Raw genomic sequence first — 21,826 nt, 5'->3', positions numbered from 1 at the left:
TGCCAAGAGACACCTGTTGGTTTAGTCGCATGTCACTCACTGTTCCGTGGGGCTAGGAGTGAATCTCCTTGACAACGACCTAGCTTTGGGGGGTCTGGAGAATGACCCCATTTCACTGTGATCATGTTCGACGTTTCATCACAATTCTGTTTTCCCATAATTCTGCCACTGGAACTGAATGCCCAATTAAAACACTGCTCTTCTGTTTTTTAAGAGGTTAAAGGGAAACGGATTCACAGGCTGGGCCCTGACCCAATAGGACTGAGGTCCTTACAAGAAGAGATCAGGACAGACACACCCAGAGGGACAACCAGTGAGAACAGCCCACTGCAAGTCCAGAGGAGAGGCCTCCTGGGAAACCCACCCTGCCAACACCTGGATCTCGGATTTCCAGCCTCTGACTGTGAGAAGAAAGAATTCCTGCCGCTCAGGCCCCCAGTCTGTGGTCCTTAAAGCAGCAAAAGAACACACATACTTCACACCTGGGTCTGAAGGACCTTCCTGGAGTGCTTCCCACCACATTAACAAAAGCAAACTTAGAAAACATTCTACTGGTCTCTGCATAAGGAATTTCCCAAACTGCCTATAGCAGCGGTTCTCAACCTGTGGGTCGAGATCCCTTTGGGGGTCAAATGACCCTTTCACAGGGGTCACCTAAGAGTCCAGGGGTCCTCAAACTACGGCCCGCCGAAAACATTTATCCGGCCCGCCGGGTGTTTTTGCTGCCGCTGCCTGTTGCTTAGCAGCCGACTAGTTTTTTTTTTAAACAATAGTCCAGCCCTCCAACGGTCTGAGGGACAGTGAACTGGCCCCGTTTAAAAAGTTTGAGGACCCCTGCCTAAGACCATCGGAAAACACATATATAATTACATATTGCTTTTGTGATTAATCACTATGCTTTAATTATGTTCAATTTGTAACAATGAAATTGGGGGTCACCACAACATGAGGAACTGTATGAAAGGGTCTCGGCATTAGGAAGGTTGAGAACCACTGGCTCCCATCAGCCTGGCCTCTGAGACAGGAGCCTCATTAGCATCCCATCAGCAAAGGTGGAAGCTGGAGCTGGAGAGGTTCAAAAACGGGCACCAGGTCCCACGAATGAGAAGTGACCACCGAGTCAGGGCTGACACTCAAACTCCTGCCGCTGGCCGGGTCCCCGCCTCCCGGCTGAACTCTCTGAAGCCCTTCTCGGGACCGAATGCGTGGGAAAGTCCCCCGCTGGCCTGGAAAGCAGGCTTCTCTCCCCGCTGGACCTGCCGACCAGCCGCCGCTCCATTCTCTGCTCTTCACACTGGACTCCGGGCCCTTCCGTGAACAAAGTGGACAATTTCACCGCTCGGCGGCCCTGATCCTGCGGCCCCTCCCGCCAGCACCACCTCCACCAGCAGCCTTCTCTGGCCCCACGGCACAGGCACCTGCCCGAGGGGTCACCTCCCAAACTAAACCAAGATGCCCTTCAAGGATGGGCTGCAAATCCAAGCCACAGCGACACCATGCACGCCTCCCGGGCGAGCTGAGCAAGACCACCGGGACACACCAAACGCTGCTGAGGTGGCAGGTACGTGGCTGCTGGGAATGCGGAACGGGACGGCCGCTCTGGAAAAGCCCGGCAGTTTCTTAAACAGCTAAGCATGCCACGGCCACAGGACACGGCGTGTGCGCTCCCGGGCGTGGAGCCCAGCAGAGGAAGGCTTACGGTCACACGAAATCCCGCACGTGAACGTTCGTAGCAGCTTTATTAGTGCTCGCCAAACCCGCTGTCCTTCCGGGTGAGTGGTCCGGCCACACCACAGACCCCTCATGAATGCAAAGGACCATGGTATCCATTCGTACAACAGGCTGTTGAGAATCCAGAGACTAATGCTGATTGGCGGTAAAAAGAAGGCAACCCAAACAGGTCACCTACCATGCGGTCCTCTTCATGGAACAGTGTTGAAATGACAAAATTACAGAAACGGAGAACCCGTGAATGTTTGCCAGGGGGCATGTGGGGGGCAGGGGGTGTGGCTCCAAAGGGGCAACAGGAAGGGTCCCCGGGGGATGGAGATGCTCTTATCCATGTATCCATGTCAACATCCTGGTTCTCATAGTGAACTCGATGTGCAACACACAACCTTGGGGACACTGGTGACGGGTACATGGGGTCTTGGTATTATTTCCTACAACTACAATTACCTGAAAATACACAGTTAAATGAGAGAGAGAGAGAGAGAGAGAGGAAGGAAGGAAGGAAGGGAGGGCACACCACGTGCTAGGGCACTGACACCCTTGCAGTCCCCGATGTACCCGGCAAAGGCCTCGCCAGCTGCCCTGCCCTCTCTCCATGCTTTCACCACCTGCATCCTCAGGGGTGACCGGAGAATAAGAGAAAGAGCTAGTCCCACACTAAGACAATCCCGATAAGATGTCTGATGTTCTAGGCCCATAGTCGGCAAACTGCGGCTCGCGAGCCACATGCAGCTCTTTGGCCCCTTGAGTGTGGCTCTCCCTAAGCCTTAGGAGTACCCTAATTAAGTTAATAACAATGTAACTACCTATATAGTTTAAGTTTAAAAAATTTGGCTCTCAAAAGAAATTTCAATCGTTGTACTGTTGATATTTGGCTCTGCTGATTGAGTTTGTCGACCACTGTCTAGGCCAGTGGTTCTCAACCTTCTGGCCCTTTAAATACAGTTCCTTATGTCGTGACCCCAACCATAAAATTATTTTCGTTGCTACTTGATAACTGCAATGTTGCTATTGTTATGAATCGTAATGTAAATATCTGATATGCAGGATGGTCTTAGGCGACCCCTGTGAAAGGGTCGTGCGATCGCCAAAGGGGTCGCGACCCACAGGTTGAGAACTGCTGTTCTAGGCAAACACTGGCACAATAAATTTTAAATTTTTTATAATGTCTCCAAAGTAAAATCCGGTTTGTAGAAATATAATAGGCCCTAATTCGGTTTTTCCTGCAACTGCAGTGCACGAAAATGTCGGCATTTCTATTTACTTAGGATGCAATCTAATTTTCCTCCCCAAAGTAGCAGCGTGCTTGCTGCTCTGGATAACAAAAGAGATCTCCCTGCAGCTCCCACGCTCCCCGACGTACTGGGTGTCACACTATTCCCAGCAGTTATCGTCACTCAGGGCTAATCCAAATACACTGAAGTCATCCTCCCATCGCCAGGCAAATGTCACTTCCCCCAAACACAGGGCAAAGCACACCATTGAGAAGTCAACTTCTGAACAAAGGCACTCTCTCAGCGCCGGGGACGGAAATCCAAACAGGAAGTCACTTGTCGCCACATTTCTAAGCTGTGCTTTATTAAGTAAGAAATTAATGATGCGCCGCTCCGCGCTGATCTCAAAAACCGCTCGGCGCTCTGCCTGCTTCATCTCCAGGGATCCTCGCTGGTTTCCATCCACAGGTTTCGCTCCACTTTCCAGACAAGGAAACCGAAGCTAAGAAGGCGTGAGTCACCTGCTCCAGGGTCACTCAGAGCGGGGAGTGACGGTGTCGGGGTGCCCGTGACAGCTCTGCGTGGAAGGGCCAGGGCGGAACACGCACACTGGGCTCCCGGCCGCCGATCTGCTTCATGACGAAGCTCAAGGCTGGGGAAGAACCACTCCTGGCCACACTGCTCTCCACACACCTGTCCCTTTCCTACGGCCGCCAGGACAGACTGCCACACCTGAGCCGCCTCGATCCGCCCTCACTAGCTCCGCTCTCCACCAGACACCTGGGCCCGGGTCTGCGTCAAGGTGTGCGCAGGCTGGGCGGCTCTGGGTGCATCTGTTTCCAGGCAGAACCGGGCCGGGATTGGAGCACTGAGCTCCTGCTTCCCTGCTGGCTACCAGCTGGGGGTCGCCTCAGCTCCCAGGGGCGTCTCTCTGGTCCTTGCAAGGGAGCCCCTAACCCTCAGGGCCAGCAACTGCTCCCTGAGCCCTAGCCAGGCTCAGCACCTCTCGGATGCGCGTGCACCTTTCTTCTGGGCCCCCCTTCCGTGACAGGGAGAGGAGTCCCAGGCTTATGGGGCCCGTGTGACTCCTGCAGGATCACCTCCATGTCTCAGGTGCATAACCTCCATCATCTGCAAAGCCCCCCCGCCGTGTCACTCACACATCCCCAGGTTCTGGGGATAAGGGCTCCGACATCCGGAGGGCGCTGCCCCCCACGCCAGCCTCAGGTGTGACTGGAAGACATGCTGCAAATTCCTACCCAATCTTAGGATCCACATGAGCATCACTATATTGGTGTTGGGACAGAAGACCCTGCCTGCCTGGGGGGAGGGGAGAGGGTGGGAAAGTTCCTCTAGCCCAGCCACCGCTAGGTCAAAGTTCACGCCTGTGCTAATGAGCCAGATCCCTAAACTGACCCTCCAAACTCAAGCCCAAGGCGAGAAACTCAAAGACTGGTCAATCTCAGGGGGAACCCCCCCTGGAATGATGGGGGAATGCGGGGCGGGACGAGGGACCAGCATTTCCTGCGGAAGCAACGGATCAGCTACGTCCTCCTTCCCCGATCTTACCAAATAAATAACTCAAGTGTCTCATCTACAGACAATGCCTCTAACAGAGTCCGAGCCCTTGCAAACAATGAGCTGTGATTCATGTTTCCAAATGAGATGGAGTTTTATCATTTTCTTTCCCCTCGTGATTCACTCATCCGCCAAGCCAGTGGCCAGGGTGGAAGCGTGGCCCACGCTCAGGCTCACCAGGCCCCGGCCGGGCCACGCAGCCCGGCTGCGGTGGGTAAGGGAGGTGGCCAGTACTTTTCCCTTAGGCTGCCGCAGCCAGGGAGCTCCTGGGCCGGAATCCTCCATCGGGACTTACGTCTGTCCCTCAGGGCCTCCAGGAGAACCAGAGGGAGCCCCCAGCCCCACCTCCCAACACGGGCGCATCCGCCCCCCTCCCTGCGCTCCGCACAGAGCTCTGCACAGAAGCGGAGCCCCAGGCCTGGGGTGCCCCCTGACAGGGGCCTCTAGTCGCCTTCAGAGACTGGGCGTTGTGCTGGCGTCCACGCAGGTGAGCCCTCACCTCCACCAGGTGCAACCAGGCAGAACAGCCCACTCCTCCACCTGACAGCCATCCACACCCTCCCTGGAACCAGAACCGCCCGGAAAATCCATCGGGGATACTTTTCTTTGGCAACTTTCCAACACAGAGTTTTCTTAAAACCAAAGCGTTAGCCAAAGCTGCAATGTTAGAAGCCACCACAGTAAACGGTAGGGAAGCTTCTGGAACAGTGGTTCTCAACCTTCCTAACGCCGCGACCCTTTAACACAGTTCCTCATGTTGTGGTGACCCCCAATTTCATTGTGACAAATTGAACATAATTATAGCATCGTGATTCATCACAAAAACAATATGTAATTATATATGTGTTTTCCGATGGTCTTAGGCGACCCCTGTGAAAGGGTTGTTCAACCCCCAAAGGGGTCACGACCCACAGGTTGAGAACCGCTGTTCTGGAAGGTGTGAGACTTGATGCAGAGGGACACAGCCCTGCTCTCACCCACAACCGCCTCCCCAGCAAGGAGACCCTGTCCCCTCCACCTGCAAACCTTCCCTCTGGTCATCTATGGACACGACAGTCAAGCTTCTCACAGCTGTCAACACCTACAGCGCCCTCCCTGGCACCATCCCCCTGAGTGCCAAGGAAGGGTATGAAGGGTCTGAGAACGTGGTGCCCCAAAGAGAAGGTCCCCCAGCTCCTGGCTGAGGAGCACACGGGGCAGGCCTGAGCGCCAGCCAGGGTCAAGGCCAGGTTCAAATCCAGAGTGTAGCCATTCCTCCTGTGCCAGTGTGGGTGAGCCTCAGTGCAATGGGAGGGCGCGGTTCCCTGCACAGGACTGAGGGCCAACCCTGCCCCGCCCTGGCCCTGGGGGCCCTACCTGGTCCTGGGAGAGGGGCCCCACAGCTTGCCTCCTGCCTGCCCACCCCCAGGGCCCCAGCTCCTCCTCCATCTGGGGGTGCTCTGTTCCCAGTGGGTTTGTGCGCAGCTCTGTCCTCACACATCACCCAGGCAGGCTCACGGCGGCCACTCCCCTGGCCATCATCCGCCCCAGGCAGAGTCTCTGTCCCAAGCCTCCCTCTTCCCAAGCAGACTCATGGGGACGTTTCTATCAGGAGGTGCTCAGACTGAACCCCGGGAGGGGCCCGGGGTGCTGCTTACTGGCTCAGCGCCCAGCCAGGACGCCCACTCTGCCGCTGGCGCTGCACGAGTCCAAACCTCAGTTTTCCCATCTCTACAGCAGGCGTGGGAGGGGGCTCAGCCATCATGTCCTGCAGCAAGGCGGGCCCCACCCCCAGCTCCAGGTGTGGAACAGCGGCGTGACCAGGGGCTGCCTCAGGCCCGCCCCCACGCCACTGTCCAAGGGGCCCCACTGCAAGCCCCAGACACGGAGCAGAGCTGAGCAATGGGTCACAGACAGGAGAGGCATGAGGCTTCCTATGGTCAGAGGGTCAGAGGGTCAGAGGGTCAGGAGGAAGGGGCCAGCAGTGGGCCAGGGCCAGACACTCCTGGGGGCTGGGCTGTCAAGGCTCTAAGATGGAGGACAGGGAACCTGAGGAGGACACCACCTCGCTGGAGGGGAGGCCAGGCCAAGGGCAGAGGCCATAGGTCAGAGCTCTTGGGGCTCCTAACAGGAAGGAGAAGAGGGAGACCCAAACCCGCAGGAAAGATATGGAGACCAGGGAGCAGCCGCCCCAGACTGGAGGCCAGAGGGCAAGTCAGAGATGGCAGGAGCCCAGCCCCGGGCCCCTGGGAGGACAGCCCGGCACACAGGGGCGCTAGTTGGTTGGCCACCCAGGAAAGCCAGGCTCCCTGGAGGCTCGCGGGGGTCCTGGACGTAAACTTGCAGCCAACTCCCCCCACCCCCCCAGGAAGTGACCGACAGCAGTGGCGCCGCCCCCCGGCCCGGCCCCGCGGACACGGGCGGACACGGACACGCTCGGCCTGGGTCGGTCCTGCAGGGTCCTGCACGAGGGGCCGCCCGGGGGGCGCGCCCCACTTCCCACGGCGGGAGAGCGCGGGCTCCGCTCGGGTCACGGCCACTTGAGCGTGTTCCCCGGCGCCCCGACCCCGCGCACAACTTCACCCCAACGCGGGAAGGCGCGGCGAACGAGGACGCGGGCTCCGGGCGCAGCGGGACCCCGAGTTTGGGGCGGCCCCGCGGCTGGAAGGCTCGGTCACGGGGGCGCCGGCCCGAGCACCGGCGGTCGGAGGGGACCCCCGGGAAATGACACAACATCCCCCGCCCCGCGTGCCCGCAGCCCGGCCCGCCCAGGCTCTCGCGGGGGCGCGGGGGCAGCGCCGCCCCGGGTCCCAGTGGGCAGAGCCCGGCGACCGGGCGCGCGCGGGCCGGGGCAGGGGGCGCACACGCTCCCTCCCGGCGCCCTTTCCGGCCGCGGCCCCGGGCCCCCCCCCCCCGCCCCCCCTGCTCTCCCCCCCGCGCCCCGGCCCCGCGCGCCCTGCTCACCGACGCCGTACTTCTCCTCGCGCTTGGTGGGCACCCAGCGCGTCATGGCGCCCCCGCCGCCGCCGCTGCTCGGGCAGGAAACTCGGCGCCTAGGCGGCCATTTTCCATTCCTGTCGGGCGGCAGGATGGGGAGGAAAAAGTTTGTGGCGGAGGCGGTGTCATGTGGGACGGGGCGGGCGGAGCGTCGCGGGCCGGATGGGAAAGGCCGGGAGCGCCGGCGGGAGGCGGGACAGCCCCGGGCTGCGCGCCGCCCTCCGCCCCGACCCGCGGCCTCCCGCCCTGGGGACCCGCGCGCCCCCACCCCGTCCTCCACAGGCGGGGCCCATGGACACCCCAAAGGGGCACGCCGGCCCCCGCAGTGGCGTCGCCTTTTTAGTGCTGGTGTGGGTTCCTCCATTCAGTGACTCCTTGGGGACTGGATGTCCAGGGAGAGAGGCTAAGCCCCGGGTGGGGGGGGGGGGGGGGTTCCTAAGGCGATTCAGAGGCAGGCGCGGGGCTTGGAGGGGAGCCCATGATGTAATGCCACTAACTCAGGTCCCGCCTCCCAGGAGAGTCCGGAGCAGAGCACACCTGGAGGTCCCCTGGGAGGAGCCTTCCAGAGCACATGGCTCATTCATTCATTGACAGACACTACCTGAGCGCCTACCATACCTGGGTGTGCCAGGAGCGCCAAACCAGCCAGGCCAGGGGTGGGAGGTGGTGACTCAGGTAACAACAGGTAAACAGGTTGCCTCCTAGTGGGTGGGCAGGACACCTGGGCAGGTGGGCTCCCTGCTGGTCAGAGCGCCTTGCAGGGAGGGGGCCCCTTCCTGGGGTGTGAACAGTCCCCCCCAGAGGCCAGGACAGAGAGGCAGGCGGGGCCTGGAGGCCTCAGCCTCCTGGGGTCTGCAGAACCTCAGAGGTGGGTGAAGGTGGGAGAGAGGGAGGAGGAGGAGGTGCTGGCTGGGCCAGGGGCTTTGGGCCAGGCCCAGGGCCATGCTCGGTCCCTGAGGGACCTGGCCTTCACCCTGGAGGTCAGTTCTCAGACTTTCACGGTCCTCACACCAGTCAAAGTTGGGGCTTGAGACTTCCTCAAGGAAAAACTCAGAACACACACACACACACCTATCTCTTTTTACCATAATTTCAAAAAAGAACAGAAAGGTCACAGAAGATGGCCTCAGAATGCAGGCAGGCCATCAAATGGAGTAGATTTGGTGCCATGGAACATTAACTGACTGTCTCATGCCCCCAGGAACCAGAGACCGGAGGAGGCCTAGAAGCCTTCAAGGATTGGAGGACGGGAGGTAAAGAGGATGGAGCAGGGGCAGTCCTGGGTGGGGAGCTGGGGAGGCGGCTGGGAGAGGCGAGTGGGCCACCGTTCTGCTGAAGAGCATGCCCGTGTGCCAGGTAACCTATGACTTGAGAGTGGTGGTGACTCAACCAGACTCCTAGCCAGTTCCAGACTTGCCTTTCTGATAAGGAACTTACGTCCCACAGAGGGAAGGAGCCTGGGCTCCAGTCACACGCACCCAGAGCCTCTGTGGAAACTGGAAACCTCAGAGGCTCGGGCCCTGACCCATGGCCTGGTGACTGACCCCTTGAGGGACAAGCAACTGTGAGGGTGCCCTGCAGGAGGAGGAGGGTGCTCTGAGACAGTGACCTGCTCTAGGTCAGGGCGGCTTCCCCGAGAACACGATATGGGCCCGGGCTTTCAGGATAAGCAGAAACTAGCTGAGGGACCAGCGTGTGCAAAGGCCCTGGGGTGGGAGGAACACACGCCTTCAAGGAACTGAAAGGCGAAAGCATCTCGAACAACGGGAAGGGGGCACCGAACCAGCCTGCACTCGAAGGGCCTTCTAGGTCCTGCTCAAAATTCCGATTCTGCAAAGAAAGCCTGGAAAGCAAATCTTGACTATACTCACCTCCTCTTTCATATCCAATTCTGCTCGCGTGGCTACGTTACTGACAGGCGTGCATAGAAGCCGATAGTGTGACGTCGCTTTTGAGAGAAGAAAGAGCGATTCAATTAATGCCAAGTCGGCTACCAGGAGGCACCGCTCAAATCTGCCTCTGGGATCCAGGGTTCGAGCAGGCTTAAGGGGTTCCGGGGAACAGGTCTGAGAAGCGCCAGCCGGCAAGTTTTAATTGCAGGAGCTTGAAACTTGGCCAGGTATCCCGGACAAGGGCGCTCCCTCCAGAAAGATTCCGGGGTGCAAGTTCCGCTTTCGTCCCGGCCCTTTGGTTCCGGGAGGCAGGAAGGGGCAGACTTTGGTTCCGGGGCACTGGAGGTCAAAGGTTGCGCCTCTGCGCAGGCTTTATGCTCCCAGCAGGGCTGGTGGTGAGGCCTGTTGCCTCTGAAGAGCAGCTCAGTAGCTCCTTAGAGCAGCGGTTCTCAACCTGTGGGTCGAGACCCCTTTGGCGGTCGAACGACCCTTTCACAGGGGTCGCCTAAGACCATCCTGCATATCAGGTATTTCCATGACGATTCATAACAGTAGCAACATGACAGTTATGAAGTAGCAACGAAAATAATGTTATGGTTGGGCCACAACATGAGGAACTGTATTTAAAGGGCCAGAAGGTTGAGAACCACTGCGTTAGAGCGAGGACGGGACCCCTCGGAGCCGGTTCTGCAGTTACAGCCCCGCGGTGGGGGCCGTGGGGACCGTGGGGACGTGAGGACAATGGAAGGCCAGGCCTGGAGAGGCCCGCCCGCCCCGCCCGGAGGCCTGGCCTCGCCTCCGCAGCTGTGTGGCCGTGCGTGTGGCTCCTGGCCATTCTGCTCCCAGGCCTCCGGGGCCTGGTATTCCTACGTGTAAACGAGGGGCCGCTCCTGAGGACCGCAGGTAAGACCCAGCTGCGTATCTGACCCGCGTCCAGGTTCCCTGAGAAGCTCAAGTTCACATTTTCCAGAACCGTTACCTCTTTCCTTCCGATGAAGCTGACCCGCTGAACATACCAGTGTACTGGTTAATAATTCAGATCTTGTAATCAAAACACGATAATTTCAAGAGAAACATCAAAAGTGCTTTATTCAAAGTAATGTCCATCGCTAGCTACCGTCCCAATAGAACTTTTCTTGTTTTGAGGCAGACCATTCAGAGACCCAATTTTCCACTTCTTCCTACGTTTTGAAGTGCTGCTCAGAACATGTGTGTGCCATTGATCAGAACAAGTGGTCATCTGAAGGAGCAAGGTCTGGTGAATACGGCGGGTGGGTTCATACTTCCCAGGCAGGATCTTTTAACGTGTGTTTAACTGGTTTTGAAGTGTGTGATGGTGCGTTATCATGAAGCAAAATTACTTTGCCGTGTCTTCTGGCCCATTCTGGTTGTTTCACAATCAAAGCGTGGTTCAAATTGATTATTTGTTGTCAGTAGCGATCAGTATTAACGGTTTCACCTGGTTTTAGAAGCTCATAATAAACCACACCTTCCTGATCCCACCAAACGCAGAGCATTGTCTTCTTTCAGAAGCGATTTGGCCTTGCAGTCGATGTTGATGGTTGACCTGGATCAACCCATGATTTTTCGTGTTTGGGATTCTCAAAATAAATCCACTTTTCATCGCCAGTCACAATTCGATGCAAAAAAGGCTTTCTTTTGTGCCGTTGAAGCAACATTTTACTGATGACTTTTCGGTTTTCCATTTGTCTTTCATTCAGTTGATTTGGCACCCCGGTTTCCTTCCTTTAAAGTCGTTCCCGTTGCTTGTAAACGATCGGAAATTGTTTGCTGAGCAACGTTTAATCTTTCTGCAAGTTGTTTTTGAGTTTGACAGGCACCTTCATCCAATCATGCTTGTAATTGTTGGTCTTCAAACTTTTTCGTTGACCTGGACGTTCTTTGTCTTTCACATCGAAATCATCACTTTTAAAGCGTTTGAACCAGCGTTCACAAGTATCTTGAGATGGAGCATGTTCGCCATAAGCTTCCCGAAGTATATGATAACTTTCAGCAGCACTTTTCTTCAAAATAATGAATTAAAACTTCCCCCAAATGTTCTTTTTTTGGCACAAAATTCGACATTTTTAAGCGTAAAAATATCTATGATGTTAACACCTTCAGAAAATTTGACATGAAGTTTTGGAGCTTGTTGTCAATACAACAAAATAGCATACATATCAGATCGCATATATATTAACATACGTGTAACTCCATCGATTGGGAAAAAATCCGCATTATTAACTGGCACACCAAATATACATAGATGTGGCACGGGATATGTGTGCTGTGTGAGGCTGTCAGAGGCTGCATCTCTAAATCAGAATTAAAAACCTCCAGATGGGCCTCCTGAGGGAACAACGCCTTGCCTCCCCTCCTCCCCCCCCCCCCCCCCCCCCCCACCAGGTGCATGACTCCACCCTCTCTCCTGAGCTCCAGGGCCTGTCTTTGGCCTCTGTTATCTGTCTCCTGACCCATTCTTCCCCAGCTCTGCTACCTCTGTGACTTTCTAAATAAATTTTCTCTTTGAAAAATAAATGAAAGCTAACTCCCATGACCCAGGGACCAGTGTTTGAGACAATGAGGCCCGAGGTGGCCCAGGCTTGCCCTGGAGGCTGGGTCCCCTTATCTTGGTGCGTGGCCCAGCCCTGGCTGAGGAGCTGTGGCAACAGTGCCTGCAGCTCTCAGAAGGTTCGTCTGTCTCTGCCGTGGCCTCATCCTGCGGATCTAAGCCGAGTCCGTGGCCCTGGACTCTTGCCCTGTGGTTGCAATAGGTCAAAACCGGCTCCATTTTTGATTCCAGGAGCCCTGGGGTTAGCCTGAGTTGACGTGGGTGGGCCTCAGGTCTCAGCCATGCCCCCAGGCGCCGGGCAAGACTTGGGTCCGGGCCAGGCTTGCAGGTGGGGCCTGCCCAAGAGCAATGGGTGGTCCAGTCCTCAGCATCGGCAGGAGTTGAGACTAGCGACCCCTCCCATGACATGGCAGAATCCTGAGATGGGGCCATGAAAAAGCATCATCCACATTACAGTTTAAATGTTTGAAAATTTTCCATTTGAAAAAGATGTTCATATTCACCATGCAAACTCAGGAGTTAAATTCAGCAAATGTTCGCCAGGTGGAGAAGGCACAGTGAGTGTTGGGGACGGGGCACATTTCGTCTGGAGGAGGGGGCTCAGATGAAAATGAGAATTTTATATACTTTTTAATGTAACACGTTTTTTAAAAAGAATTTATTTCAGAGAGGAAGGGAGAGGGAGAGATAGAAACGTCAATGATGGGAGAGAATCCTGGATCGGCTGCTTCCTGCACGCCCCCTACTGGGGATTGAGCCCTGCAACCCAGGCAGGGCCCTGACCTGGAAGCGAACCATGACCTCCTGGTTCATAGGTGGACGCTCAACCACTGAGCCACGCCGGCCGGGCGGAATTTTACACGCTTTAAAAAGGGATGTGACCAGATTGCTTGTCGCCTAAAGGGAAAGAACATGGTCTCGCTGTGAGGTGTCTAGTTGCTGCCCTTTGACCCAGTGGCAGATCTCGGCATCGTAGTGGGTGACAGGCATGTGGTCACAGTGCTCAGGGCCACGCAGCACAAAAACGTATAATCAAGACTTTCCACCCAACTCTCAGCTGCCAGGAAATGGAGGGGACTGAGGCACAGCGAAATGACACCACAAGGAATGTCGCCAGTGAAGCTGGAGGCTGGGCCCTTCTGTGGGACGCCCACAGTCAGCAAGGCAGTGCTAGTGACAAAGAATGGGTAGATGAGAACGGGTTTAGATTTTTAGAAGACTTCAGAAAAATAACATTGAAATACAAGGCCTGGGCCTCGACTGGATAGATACCCCTTTTAACAAACCAACTACAAAAGATGTTAAGGACAACAGGGGCGTGAGAATCTTTTTAAAATTTAGTATTTATTTTGTTAGGTGCAATAATAGTATGACTGTGGTCATGTCTGAATGAAAAGTCTCTATATTTTAGAGGTGCATGCTGAAGTGGTTAGCATGAACTGTCCACTGTGTTATTTACTTTAAAATACTATAGAAAAAAATACAGATGGAGTAAAATTGTCCAGTGTGGGTGAGGGGTCTATGAGTGCTTGGTGTAGCTCTCTGCTTTATGTACATATATGCTTGTCTGAAATCTTTTATAAAATAAGGTCAAAGTGGGGAAAAGGAAGGGTTTGAGGTTTAAAAACCGGCTTGCGAACCAGTAGCGAGACCGCCCTCCCTCTAGCTCAGGCTCCGCCTCCCCTCCCAGGTGCACTGCTCTGCGTTCTTCATGAGGATGATGGGGGCAGACCTGGGTGTTAAACTTCAACCCGCTCCTTGGAGCAAGTATGCTGTTCAGCAGAGGATGCTGTGTGGGCCTAGTGGGCAGATGTGACGTGGGTTAAGTGCAGACCGAGCAGTCCTTCCCACACTGAGCACACCAAGAAGTGAGCTGGGGGGAGGGGGGGGCCGGGACCTAGGGCCAGGTCACCTGCAGGGGTGACGCCTCGGGAAATAGTCTGCCCTGGATCTGGGCTGTGAGGCCTGAGGTGGCCCAGGCTTGCCCTGGAGGCTGGGTCCCCAGCCCCCCACCCCCCTGGGCCTCAGGGGCCTCAGACGGGGCAGGGTAGCCATTCATAGAATCAGCCAGACACGTGACCAAGACCTTGGCAGCTGTCTGACTTCTGGCAGGTTACCTGGCAGCTCTAAGTTTCCTTGTTGTTAAAAACACCTGACTTCTCAGGTGCCGTGAGATTAATGACATGATGGTGGCGGAGCTTAACAGGGGTGGGGGCTGCAGATATCAGGCACTTCCCAAAAGAAGGGAGATGGATGAGGGGAACCCCACAGGGGGTTGCCCAGCTGGCTTCCAGGAGGCGGTGTCTGGAAAGGAAGCTAGAGGGAAGCAGGATGAACTGGGGAGTCCTTACAGCTTAGTAACAGCTCCTTCACGGAGAATGTGCCACTGATGCACTAGGACAGTGATGGCGAACCTATGACACGCGAACTCATTTTTTGGTTGATTTTTCTTTGTTAAATGGCATTTAAATATATAAAATAAATATCAAAAATATAAGTCTTTGTTTTATTATGGTTGCAAATATCAAAAAATGTCTATATGTGACACGGCACCAGAGTTAAGTTAGGGTTTTTCAAAATGCTGACACGCCGAGCTCAAAAGGTTCACCATCACTGCACTGGGATAACCTATGCGTTAGGCGCCATGGTTGCCCCATTTTACAGATGGGGACACTGAGGCACCAAATGTTCTCTGTAGAGTTCATAGCTAAAAGGCAACAGAGACAGGCTTGAACCCAGTCCGACAGAGGGCCAGGCTGGAAGACAGTGGGAGAAGATAGCTCTCTGAGAGCCAGGAGAGAGGCCTCCAGAGAAGTCGGCCCTGCTGGCCTTCATTTCCCCACTCGCGGGAACAATGTGGTAACAACGTGATGACAATCACAGAGGAGGTGGGAACTCGCAGGTGAGTCCACCTAAACATGACCCGGAAAACCATCAAGTGATGAGAAAAAAGATTTAGCAAAATACAGTGGGAAAAATTGTTAATAGCCTCCATGACTTGAGACTGCGAAATAAACCATAATAGGAAGTTATCTTAATGCATCAGAAAAGTGGAAGAAAGAACAGCCTGTGACTGTCTGCGAGCCCCACGTGCCCCTTAGGCTGAGACGTCCGAGGTGCAGGGTCTTGTCCGGACCCTGAGAGCCCGGCTCATTGTCAGGCGTCAGGGAGCGGGACGCTCCGTTTGTGTTCTGTTGGGTGTGTCTCGGTCGGCCAGGCGCACGCCTCTCACTTGTTCTCAGGCTCCGGTTTGGGTGGATGGCTCAGATGCTCTGGGAGGGAGAACGGGGCAGATTGGCCGGTGGGGGCGCCAGGGCCTGTGTCAGAGCGCGCTGACCGGCTTCCTCCCCGTGCCTTGGCGTTCCTCGTGCCCGCCCCTGGCCTTCCGGGTGGCCCCTCCTCAGAGGCTCCCTCTCTGCTCTGTGGACTTGGCCCTTGTGGATGAACCCTAAGGTGATGCTAGCCATGTAGCCCAGAGCTTTACTCCCTGCTCTCATTCACATCACGTGGAGGTGACCCCGCAATAACCTGGGGTGTGTGTGTGTGTGTGTGTGTGTTTCACCCTCTCTGTGCTTATCAACAGATTTGTTTATCCCATTACCAGTCTTTGGAGCTCAGTTGATTTCTTCTTAAACTGGTCAGGGGTTCATGGTAGAAGAAAAGACATATTCTCCACCTCACATAGCGGGACGTATTGCTCGGAGCGTCAACCACTGTGTCAAGGACCTTATAATTGAGACAGCAGGGCTGTAACCCCACCACCTACTCTTCAGTGCAGCCTGCGTGTTTATGTTCCTGAAATGCTGAAAAAAGGGGCGGGTGGGGCGGGGGGGGGGGGGGGGTAAAAAGATTGAACCCAGTCATTCTAACATCAGACCCCAGACTTTTAACCAACTGGGAGTTTGATCTTGGCAGCAAGCAGATGAGGGGGCTTGGCAGGGGGTGGTCTGGTGCCACATTGCAGATGACGAGGTAGGCAGGGTTGGCCTCCAGACCTCCTGTCCTCAGGGACCTGGCTCCTTGGATCTCCCTGCTCCCCACCCCCCACCCCCCATCTCAGCAGCACAAAGGCACATGTAGAAGGGAATGAGCTCCCGGTGGCCACCTTGGCCGTGCTGTTAGGCAGGTGACCCCCCTGACCTCTGGCGGAGCTTCGGCTGCAGTTGCTCATGTCTTCAGACTGAATAGAAATCCAGGCCCAGGGGGGCGGCCAGACAGCCCAGGGCATCCCTGCTAGGAGCTGCCTCCAGGCCAACACTACATCTCTCGGCTCCTCTCCCCAACGCCCCACTCGCCCAGCCCCAGGCTAAGCCGGGGTTCTGAGGGCCTGCACCCCTCCACCTGGCTGCAGCCACACCTAACCTTTCAGGTCCTTGGACAGGCAGCTTGCTCACGCCCTCAGAGCACCTGCACTGGAGCCTTCCTGGGCCAGTCCTCTAGCTGCCCTCCTGCCCCTCTGGCCAAGGCTGGTACCAGACCTCCCAGAAGGGTCCAGGTCAGCCAGGTGACCTTCCCCATGCCCCGGGCCTTGCCACTCCCTCTGTGGTCCTCTCAGAAGCCCTTCCCTCTGGGACTGCACTTACCTCTACTCACCTGGTCCTGTAATGGTCTGTGACTGCCCCCAGGCTGGGAGGGCGTCCCAGCATTTTATCTGCCAAAAGGGTACTTGGGGCTAATAGTAGTGAGGAGGGAGCTCTAATAATACAAAGAAGCAGCCCCTATTGAGCTCTCGGGTTAACCTGTTTCATTACAGCCTCTTATTTGCGGTGACTGTGGGAAACATGGGGGCGCTCCCTGGAGTGTCTTGCGCGTGCAGCCGTCATCAGCTGCTGGGATCAATAGATGTTCGTTGAGGGAATGAGCGAGTGACTAAAGGGGGGACCGCCTGCCTTCTGGGGGTGGCTCCTGCAGGAGCTGGGCACACAGGCAGTGTTAGGGTGACAACAGCTCGTTTTCTGCCTGTGGACCGGATGATGTGGCCTTTGCGGGGGTGCAGGGGTGACAGTGGGGCACAGGACCAATCCCAGTGAATCCTTTTTTAATCTCGCACAAGCCACCGGAACCTCAGCACCAGGAAAGGCCACTTCCAGGTACTCTGCCCAGAAGAGAACAAGGCCAGACCCACAGACACATTCGCCAGCAAGCCCTCCCCATCCCGGGCCCTGACACAGGCTCTGCCGAGCCACCCGCCTCTCCAACCCTGGGCCGGTGGGGACCTCTGGGGCAGGGGCCACGGCCAGATGCAGGCAGGCATACCCCCTGTCTCTGCTTGGCTGGGGCCCGCGGACCAGGACCCCGGGCCATGAGGAAGTGGGCCTGGGATGGGGTCCAAGAGCACACGGGGCTCAGCTCGGAGCAGGAAGCGCTCATGGCACACCCTCTGCATGCGGGCACCACGCAGGTCCCGTCCCGGGCACACCCACAGCTGAGAGCTAGCAGTTCCCGCCCCCGCTCTGTGGTGGGACATTTGAGGGAGCGATGTAGGCTGTTCGCTAGATCCCTGGCTCTGTGACCGCAAAGACAAGGTGCGATGGAGAAATCGTTGGCCAAGCATGAATCAGGAAGCTGCCCTAGAACTAAGTGACCAAGTTTTATTCACGGATCTAAGCGAATCGCAGTTCTAGAAACACCCAGGCAAAACCCGGAATGTTCCGAGGAAAAGGAAAATTTGAGAGCGTTTATGGGAAAAAGCAGATTCCTGGGAAGGATCCGCCCCGCGCGCGTAGCCTCTGCATCGGTCCGAGGTGGCGATCCTCCAGTGTCCAGTGTCTGGGCGGGGGCGTGTCCTCGCCTACGTGTTTCAGGTTCTCTAGGAAGTCTGTCCATCTACCCGCGGATGCATGACTGAAAAGTCCAAGAGATTAAGTTCTCAGGCTGAAGCAAGATTACATCAATTACTCGGATTTAAGTCGTTTTGTCAGCTTGACCGTAGTGACTCCATTTTGTTTCTTTTTAAAAAAAAATATGTTTTGATTGACTTCAGAGAGGAAGGGAGAGGGAGAGAGGGATAGAAATATCAGTGACCAGAGAAAATTATTGATCAGCTGCCTCCTGCACGCCCCCTACTGGGGATCGAGCCCACAACCCAGGCATGTGCCCTTGACCGGAATCTAACCCAGGACCCTTCAAGTCCGCAGTCTGATGTTCTATCCACTGAGCAACACCGGCCAGGGCCATCTTGTTTCTTTAGTCCCTCCCAGCAGCCTGCTGAGGGCACGGGGGCACGGGGGGCACGTGTGCAGGGGCCAGGCATCTCGGGAAGGCCCTCCACACTCTCACCTGCTGAGATCCACTCAGTGGTCTGAGGCCGGGAGCCCCTGCCCAGCTCGAGTCCAGGCTGGCCGGGATGACCTTAAGTGACCAAGCGGGGCTCCTTCTAAGGAAATGACAGCATCTCGGACTGCCTCTCGGTTCCTCTCCACAGATACTAGAGAAGCAGCTCTGGGTTCTGTTGAAGACACATGACTCGGTCCTCTGCTGAGAGCAGGAGCGTGTGGGTGAGTTTCTCCCTCTGTGGACCAGACACATCCCACAGCCTGTGAAACAGCAAGGAGATGGTCTGTGTGTGCCCTGGTGCCGGGGACACGTTCCCAGGGTGGCTCTCAGGACACCGTTGTTTTATAGGAACTGCTACGTCCTAATGTATGGACCAGCACGTGAGACAGAGCCGGTTTTAGCTTTCCGAAAGGGACAGACCTTTGTTTTTGCTTCTAAAAACCTTTTTACTGGAAAATAAATCACAAATACAGGAAACTTCACAAAAATCAAATATATGGCTTAGTGAATTATTTCAAGGCAAACAGTATCTGGTCAAGAGAGAGAATTCTAAGGACACAGACAATAGTGTGGTGAAGGCCCGGGGGGGTGAGGGCGGGGTGGAGGAGGTCAGTGGGGGTGAAAAAGAGGACATCTGTAATATTCTCAACAATAAAGATACATTAAGAGAGAGAGAGTGAGAGAGTCCTGGCTGGTTTGGCTCCGTGGTTAGAGTGTCAGCCTGAGGACTGAAGGGTAGTGGGTTCAATTCCTGGTGAAGTGCATGTACCTTGGGTATAGGCTGGATCCCAACCCCGGGTCAGGGCACATGACTGGAGGCAACCAATTGATGTGTCTCTCTCACATCAATGCTTCTCTCTCCCTCTCTCTCTAAAATAAATTATAAAACACATTTTAATATATAAAAATCAGATATTTGTTTATCCCATGTTGAGTGCACAGCAAATTCAGAATAAAAATACTAATCCTAATACAATCATATTGAAAATATTTTTTGCACATTTTCCCACAATCTCTCCTCCCCCATTAAAAAAAATAGTTGTCTCCATCCACATTGGCACAGAGCCTGCTCATGACTCCCCACAACCTCCCTCTCCCCCTCACTTAGTCTCAGTCCTGCAGGTAAGGTGTTTGTTGCTCACCCCCAGTCCTGAGGCTGATGACTGGCTAGTCGTTTGGGGGCGTGCAGCTTCGTCTCTATTAAATTTCTCAGGAAGAGCTCATTGGTTTTCTGCATGTTCATAATAACTTGTGTTTATATTTGAAAGTCGGTTTTGCTGGGTATAAAATCTTATGGCGTACAGTCGCTTTCTTTGAGTTTCTTCATATATGCTCCCTTTTCTTTTGGAAGCAAGCATTGCAGTTACCAAGTCTGAAGGTTGCCCAATTTTCTTTCCTTTACAAGTCTCACATGCTTATTTGTGTAAACTCAGCAGAGTTATTAGACGATGCCTTGGTGTTAGTCTCCGGGGTCAGCACGCTCAGGCGCGTGATGTACTCTTTCAACATGCAGCTTCCCGTCCTTTTGTTCATTTCAGGGAGTTTGTCTTCCAGTATGTTTTTAATATTTTTCTCCCCGGCTTTGACTATCTTCTTAATGGACTCCGATTATCTGTGTGTTTAATCTTCTTTGCCTCTCTTCCATCTTGGTTACTTTTTTCTCAAGTCTTTGTTTTCCATTTCTTTTGTATTAATTTTTTTTAGATCTGCTCTTTCTTTTTAGGCATTCTTTTTGTCTATTCACTACTGCATTCCTTCTAATTGAGTCTTCATTTTTTTAAAAATATATTTTATTGATTTTTTTACAGAGAGGAAGGGAGAGGGATAGAGAGTTAGAAACATCGATGAGAGAGAAACATTGATCAGCTGCCTCCTGCACACTCCCTATTGGGGATGTGCCCGCAACCCAGGTACATGCCCTTGACTGGAATCGAACCCGGGACCCTTCAGTCCACAGGCTGACACTCTATCCACTGAGCCAAACCGGTTAGGGTGAGTCTTCATTTTTTATGTAAATTTTTATGACTTCTAATTCACCTGTGAGTTCCATTATCTCGTTTCTGAATTTTCCTTAAAGTTTAGTCATATGTCCTATCATGTCAGCTTACTTTGGAATAATAGGTTCATTCTGATTTGCCCTGTGGTCGTCCCTTCCTGGCATGCTTGACTGCCTATGGGGATGTTTCTCAGCCTCTTACTCTCTTGTTCCTATAGTCACTGTGTATGGGATTTGACCTGGATACGTGCTGGTTGCTGGCTTGTAGGTGGAATTAGTTCTTGGGGGAAGTTTTCTACCCTCACAGAGCTCCCTCTTCTGTTGTTCGTGTGAATTGTTCATAAATATGGCAAAGTTTCCTGGGTCCATTCCTCTTCCCCACTGTGCTCTGATAGTCTCTTATCTATTGTCCCCGTCCTGATCAACTTTCATCCCACCCCTGAGGTTTCTCCTGTGTGTGCCCTGACCAGGACAGCCCCTGCAGGGCAGTGTTGAGGGGTCACAGGACCTGAGCTGCCCCAGGCCCTTCGGACCTTTCTCCCAGGGGCCCCTTGCAGCACGAGCTGTTGGAGGGGGCAAGACCCCTCCTGACGTCAAGTGCTCCGCTCAGACTTCCCCTCGACCGTTGCTTTTTGATGGCTTTTCGCCATGGCCCCCTCCTTCCATCATCGCCATCCAGGCGGACGTAGCAAATAGCAGCAATGTCGTCACTGCCATTCGCTGTGACGATGAAAGGCAGCAAAGAGAATATGCTCTAGACGCCCAGGCATAAGTCCAGGGTGATCGGCAACCGAGCCTTTCCTAAAAATTAATGGTGTGTAATGCGGTTGAACGAACACTCAAGATAAACAGCAGGTCGACGGTCTGTAATTATATCCTGAGCTGGAAGCAGTGATGTTTGTTTTAGTTTCACATCTTAATTGGGAAAATTTTGACTTCATTGTCATTTAGGCTCAATTAATAATGTTAAAAGTTCTCATTAATATCAATAATAAATGCTAATTCTAAGACATTAATTGAGTAAAGGATAAAGTCTTCAATCTTGAGTAGGTCTGTTCATCTCTGTATTCAAATAGAAATGAACTGAAGGATTCTTTTAAATATCACTCTAGCGTTGTTAGGGGCCGGTTTAAGTTTAAAAATCAATCTTTAAAATGAACTGGAAATTCATATTTTGTGACCGATGGGGAAAATCAAGTTATAAATCATTCATAGTCCACAGTGAATGAAAATTACTATAGAAAGAACAATCTTTTCACGGAGTGTCATTTGCATTCTGGGGCTGAATACTGCGGGACCATGAACTTGGGGCTGAGGCGTGAACGGAGGTCATTGCGAGGGTGCTCCTCAGGGGGGATAGGAAAGAATAAACTATCAGACAATTAGCCTCTTCCGGAGCAATGCAGGTGATTGTAAACGTGTGGCCTGGCCATAACTGGTTTGGCTCAGTGGATAGAGCGTCGGCCTGCGGACTGAAGGGTCCCAGGTTCGATTCCAGTCAAGGGCATGTACCTTGGTTGCGGGCACATCCCTAGTAGGAGGTGTGCAGGAGGCAGCTGATTGATGTTTTTCTCTCGTCGATGTTTCTAAC

The 21,826-nt window shown here is 54.3% G+C and overlaps 1 protein-coding gene across 1 annotated transcript in view; it reads right to left on the bottom strand.

Moving 5' to 3' along the window:
- Nucleotides 1–7,622, bottom strand: part of DOCK1 (dedicator of cytokinesis 1) — a 288,779-nt gene extending 281,157 nt beyond the window's left edge. Inside the window, 1 exon segment of the mRNA XM_070432089.1 lies at nucleotides 7,467–7,622. Within this exon segment, the coding sequence (XP_070288190.1) occupies nucleotides 7,467–7,512 (46 nt within the window). The 5' untranslated portion in view covers nucleotides 7,513–7,622.
- Between the last annotated feature and the right edge of the window lie 14,204 nt (nucleotides 7,623–21,826).

The sequence above is a fragment of the Myotis yumanensis genome, unplaced genomic scaffold (genome assembly GCF_028538775.1).
Source record: "Myotis yumanensis isolate MYYU_CA2020_CCGP unplaced genomic scaffold, mMyoYum1.0.hap1 SCAF_13, whole genome shotgun sequence".
Lineage (NCBI taxonomy): Eukaryota > Metazoa > Chordata > Mammalia > Chiroptera > Vespertilionidae > Myotis > Myotis yumanensis.
Note: the sequence above shows the minus strand (reverse complement) of the source record. Positions and strands in the feature narration are given on the sequence as shown.